Source organism: Egretta garzetta, unplaced genomic scaffold, assembly GCF_000687185.1.
Source record: "Egretta garzetta isolate BGI_Z169 unplaced genomic scaffold, ASM68718v1 scaffold329, whole genome shotgun sequence".
Taxonomy (NCBI): domain Eukaryota; kingdom Metazoa; phylum Chordata; class Aves; order Pelecaniformes; family Ardeidae; genus Egretta; species Egretta garzetta.
In genome coordinates, this window is record NW_009269999.1 from 4,445,387 (window position 1) to 4,450,953 (window position 5,567).

General features: G+C 42.5%; 1 protein-coding gene across 1 annotated transcript in view; it reads left to right on the forward strand.

Moving 5' to 3' along the window:
• The first annotated feature begins 280 nt into the window (after window positions 1-280).
• Window positions 281-5,567, forward strand: part of LOC104134057 (astacin-like metalloendopeptidase) — a 9,877-nt gene continuing 4,590 nt past the window's right edge. Inside the window, exons 1-5 of the mRNA XM_035902946.1 lie at window positions 281-349; window positions 575-599; window positions 2,899-2,915; window positions 3,649-3,673; window positions 4,612-4,683. Coding sequence (XP_035758839.1) covers window positions 281-349; window positions 575-599; window positions 2,899-2,915; window positions 3,649-3,673; window positions 4,612-4,683 — 208 coding nt within the window. The remainder of the gene's footprint in view (window positions 350-574; window positions 600-2,898; window positions 2,916-3,648; window positions 3,674-4,611; window positions 4,684-5,567) is intronic.

Genomic DNA, 5,567 nt, shown 5'->3' on the forward strand with positions numbered 1-5,567 from the left:
ACAAGCATGAGGCTGATCCAGCTCTGGAGAGCAGCATGAATGACTGCATGAAGGCAAGGGATGCTATAGATCACAGTGACAGCAATAGCACCAAGAGATGCCCAGAGGCTAAACCGGTCTTTGAGGCTGCAAAAGAAGTTTGGTTCCTGCTGGGATCCCCATTGGCTGGCTCAGGTTTTTTTCCGCCCTGGCAGAGCAGGCTCTGCTGGTATATCTAGCGGCAGCACTCCTGAACGGGCAGAGATAAGGACACACACTGGTGGCCTGTCAGGACTGAAGAATGGATCTGAAGATGTTCCTAGTCCTCATTGCATTTCTGCTTCACGCTACCCTGGGCTTCCCTATTCAGGTGAGAGCAGTTCCTTGCAACCGTGCTCCGTCTTCTAATCAACCTGTTCTTCCTGGAGTGAAGCTGCAGAGACCCATTTTGATAAATTTCCTGCAAGAAAAATATTAGTAATACAATAAAACCAATCTAATGATTTAGTTCCTCCCTTTGGCCTGATTTTGATGCTCTTGTTGCTGCATTTCTGAGCTATAGAAGAGTAATGCCTTTTACCTATTGGTTTTGCAGGAGAGCTATGGAAACAGCACAACGAGTAAGTAGAATTTATACTGTATTTTAAATACAACTGTTAATTCTTGACTGTATATCACACACTTTGTTGCCGTGTGAGCGACTTGGCTTTAGAAGCATGTGAAATCACGGAATCTCAGGCCTTTTGAACAAGGCCGTGTTTCTTAATTTGTTACTGGGCTGAGTGAAGATGTGTTTTCACACAGATGTGCTTTACACATACTTTTGGCGTATGGTTTTTTAGGTCAATTTACATGTGCTTTCACAGGCTTGAAAATGAAATTTTAATTGGACATTTTGATGCCTTTCCATTAAGTTGAGTGTTACAAAAAGACTGCTACTCCTTTGCCTCCTTGCCTACCTTGGTGCAGCACTAACAGAAAGGGATGTCAGGCGTCAGAGAAAGCTTTGCTTTGTGCTGGGGTAGAAAACAAATAGCACAGGTTTAGCAGAACAGCTTTTGTCAGCTCATGAAATAGAAGGAGGTCACTGCAGATCTCCAGAGAAGGTCAATGGAAATAAATCTGTAGGTAGACTTCAACTACAGCAAGAAGCTGCCAGGGCAGGGGTCATGTGTTGTGAGGGGAAGAGGCCTTTGAAAAATTTGCTTGACTTAGTCAGAGCGAGTAAATGGCTAATGGAAAGTGACCGATCCTTCTTTTGAGCTGTCATTTCTGGCATGGAAGCAAAGGAATGTTGTAAAATTACCTCTCAGTATATTTGAAGCCGGCTGAGGGACACGCTTGCTCGAGTTCAAAGTAGTCGGCTGCTGGGACTCAGATTTGCAGGGTTACTGGGACAAACGCATACAATGAGTTTTAATTTACCGTTGGTACTGATTTTTGTGCCTTTTGAGACATCTTTCAGTATTTACAGTGCAGGGAAAATGTGAACTATATGATTTTGAAAGCTGTATCACACTAGATATTCATTTGATCAAGGACATGTCAGATGCTTTCTGTGATGTCTCATTTGGGTTTTAAAAAAGGGTTGAAGGCTTTATGTGGCTAGGAATCTGGAGCCTAATTTCCCAATTAATTGACTAGTCAATTAATCTAGTGCCTCTTGGGCGCATAAATTCTGAATTCAGTCAACCCATCTCAAAAATGGGCTTCCCTGCAGAATTTTTTTAGATGCCATGGATCTCTAATGCATCTGGTAGGAACTGACTGAACTTTTCTGTAATAAACTACCATCATTACAGTGGACTTCCATTGCCTTGTAACCCAAGTACCAGTCTGGACAGGCAGACTGAAGCCTTTTTGGCTCAATAAAAGCAATTGTGTTGCAGGTTCTATATGGATTCTGAATAGGAGGGAGTCCCCTCAGTATGTTTGGGCCATAACCACTGTGAAAAGGGAAAGGTGCTGCAAGGTGTGACAGAGCTTGGCACATCTTCTGTTGAAAAAGCATGGTCAAAAAGATAAGGAACACAGATAGGCTTAGAAATAAGACCTATTTGCATAAGTGTTCTCTGTGTCAGTGTTGGATAGGAAAAAAAATAATGGCTTTATATATTAACAAAGAAGAGTGCAATTATTGGCAAACTGGAAGAGATTGCCAGAAAGCCTTGTAGCATATCCATCATGCTTAAGAACAGGTCAAACAAACTGTGGTCAGGAATAACATAGATAAAACCATTTCTGCCTTAGGGAAAGCAGACAAATGATGACCTCTGGAGGTCTTTGCAATTTCTAAACTTTTATGATATTATAACAATGAAGTTTCTGCTCAGAAATCTATGTATCAGATCAGGTTTTTACTTCCATGTTTGTATCTAGAAACTGACTTTTGGTAGAAACCAAAAGACATCACACTAGAAAGACACCTTAGGACTCAAATTTGTTCCAAGCTGCTGTCAGGTACATACCAAAGCTGAGGTTATTTGCCCCATGCTAAATTATAGCCTTCATCCCATTTTATAACTTTACTCTTTGACACTGTGACACCAGGGAGGATTGCTGAGCTGGTTAGCCTGCACCTGCTGCAGTGAAATCTAGGGACAAAGCATATTTTTGTGCCTGGTTTCCTTTGTAATTTTCCTCACTGAAGCTGATAATAGGCTTTGATGATTCTTAGACGGTAAATAGCCAGGATTCTGTCCCTCAGCATGATCTACTAGGAATTTTCATAGCTGCTTGTCTAAACATCAATTTAATTTCTGTGCCTATGCATCAGTGCACCCTGTTCCCCTCCAAGCAAAGGGACCTGCCAAAGGCATTCCCCTGGCTGAGGAGGCCTGCGCTGTTGAACACTGTGAAGTTGCATTCAGAATCTAATTTTCACCTTTTGCTTTTCTTTTTCTTCCTTGCTTTTTGCAGCAACAGAACCTACTGAGGTAAGGCCAGCTAAATCAGCTCTTTTGATCACTTTGGGGTTCAGCATTGTGGAAAGTGAGGTCAAGACTCATGTACTCCACCCGTATCTCCAGTTGTGCAGGGAAGTCTTTCCAGACCAACAGTGTAACAGAGCGAGCAGTTTCCATCCCTATTCCATTTGTGGAATGCCCACATATACACAATGCCCAGAAACAGCCCACATCCCAGGGAGCTTTTGCCTTCTCTGGGGTCATAGAGAAAACTCAAACTCGCTTTTTATTTATAGAAGGCAAGGGAAGTATGGCAATCTGTTTTGCTACAGACACAAACCCCGTGGTTGGGTACCAGCCCCACAGTTCCCTAGAAGCAGTACATACCATGGCCTTCCACCGCTGTGTTGTGAGGCGATACTGGGAGGACTTCACTGGTGATTTCACCAACCTTATACTACTACTAGCAGGGATGTAAATAAGGCTGGAAGTTCTGAAACTTACTCCACACTTCAGATTGCATTTCCCGAGTCTCCTATGCTGATTCCCTTTATGAAACCCGTATTTGCTGAGACATCAAAGAATACCTACCACACCATGGTACTTCTTTACACATGGCATAGTATATAAAAGCTCAAGATTGCACTGGTAAAAGATACTTTCAGTCATAGCCTGGACACTTTTGATCCTTTGCATGTTATATTATTTAATATTTCTGTTATCATATGAAGTATGAGATAATACTAATGTGTTATTCTTGCAGGTTACTACACAAGAGGGTATATACGGTATGTATTATTCCATGTAAATTTAAGTATTTGATAGGATATACTGACTGTTAGCTACTCAGTTACTCTAGAAAATAACGCATGCTTAATACAAAGTAAAGAAGAAATTTTATATGAATGCACTCACCATAATATTTTGTGCAAAACAGAGTCTCTTGGTTTTGGCCAATTTCTTGGCCTTACTAAAAGCCTTAGTTGCTACTTTTGCTAAAAATAGCTCTGCTTAGATAATGTCCTGACTTAAGTCACTTCCAAAGGTTACAGAAAGTGCAGAGGACATGTGTTTGTGATTTTTATTGATGTCAAGACTTACTGTGTGATGCTCAGAGTTGGCTGATTCTACTTGTAAGGCCTAGGAGTCCCTGATGCTGGGCTTAGCTGGGGACATCAGTCTGACCCATGGAATAGCAATGCAGTTCCGATTTCATTGGTTTCAAGGGTTTTTCAAGAGGTCAGCATGTCCAAGAGCAAGCAGCAGGACTTCTGTCCATCCTTTTTTGCACCTGGTGTCTTACGATGGGGGTTTGAGTGTGAACTGTGCACGCAAGAGGAAAACCGTGCTGAGTGCTCAGAGGGAGCCATGCAGCCAGCTTTATGCATGAGCAGGACAACACATACTCACAAGAGCCAAAGGTCCAGGCCTTAAAATGTGACGGCTAGAGAAAAAAAAAAAAGGGGGAGAGAGGGAAAGATTGAAAGAGTGGGACTGGATTAATGCCAAAATAACCACAGCTGGGAGGTTCACAAGATTGTGTCACTGAGCAAATATCTACATGACTGAACACCATGCCAGTCCCTAAATAGGCTCTGTAAGTTCTACATGCATCACCATAATCGGAACCCAATCTAAGTGAGCTCCTGGGAACTCATCAGGTTAAAAATCAGGATTTGTATTTTCCCTGGGAATGAGAAAGTGATACTTTTGTATTTCTGTGCAGAATCTACATTGCCTACAGAGACTGACTCCGAGGACGAAGTTATTTTCAACAGAATTCTGAAAGTTAACAAAGGTAATGCCACCAAAGTCCTGATTATCATGGGGCTCTCTTTGTTGCTTTTTGGCGGTGACGTGAGAGGTACAATGTCTTACCACAATATGTGCAAGTATTTTTCCTGTCTTACACACCACCATGTAAGAGATGCCCAGAGACAGGCCACTGGGACTACTGTGTGGTATGCTGAAGCCCCATGGCATCTCAAATCTATAGCGTCAATACTGGAGATGATACCAGGTGTGGAGGCAACCGAACTATCCAGGCAGCTTCTTCAGCTTTAGCTCTCAACATCTTTGTCATTCTTGGGGTTTGGATGCTTCATTATTTAACTGCCTTTTTCCTGAATGCAAGCATTGCTTGCATTCAGCCGTCATATGTCTTTGTAGTACAGACTCGTAGATAAGCCACAGTCAATTCCATGCTCCCTGCTCCAGACTTCCTGTTCCTTGATTCTTCCAAACTTTCCCTGTTCTATCAGCTTGTCTTTTGCACATTTTCTTGTCATTCAAGAAGCTTTACTACTGTCTGTAGAAATGGACACCAAACATTCCTACAGTTTTCTCCAGACAACACTCACTTCTCTTTCTGGTTTGCTTGCCCTCTTGCGTTTCTTTATTGGCACCTCCTGCCTTTGCTCAGGACCCTTCCTGGGCAGATATTTGATGCCCTTTATTCAGTGTCACATAATGGATGCTGAAATAGTACAGCATCCCACTCACTATTGCAACTGCTTTCAGTCATTCCCTGTCTTGCCTTAACCCCAACCAACAGAGTTGGAGCTTCCTACCTCTCCTCTTAGCTAAGGACGTAGCAGCAAAGGTAGGGAAGCAGATAATGTCCATCTAGGCCAATAGCCCATTTCTCATGCTAGCCAGGAGCAGATGCTTAGGGAAAGGTAG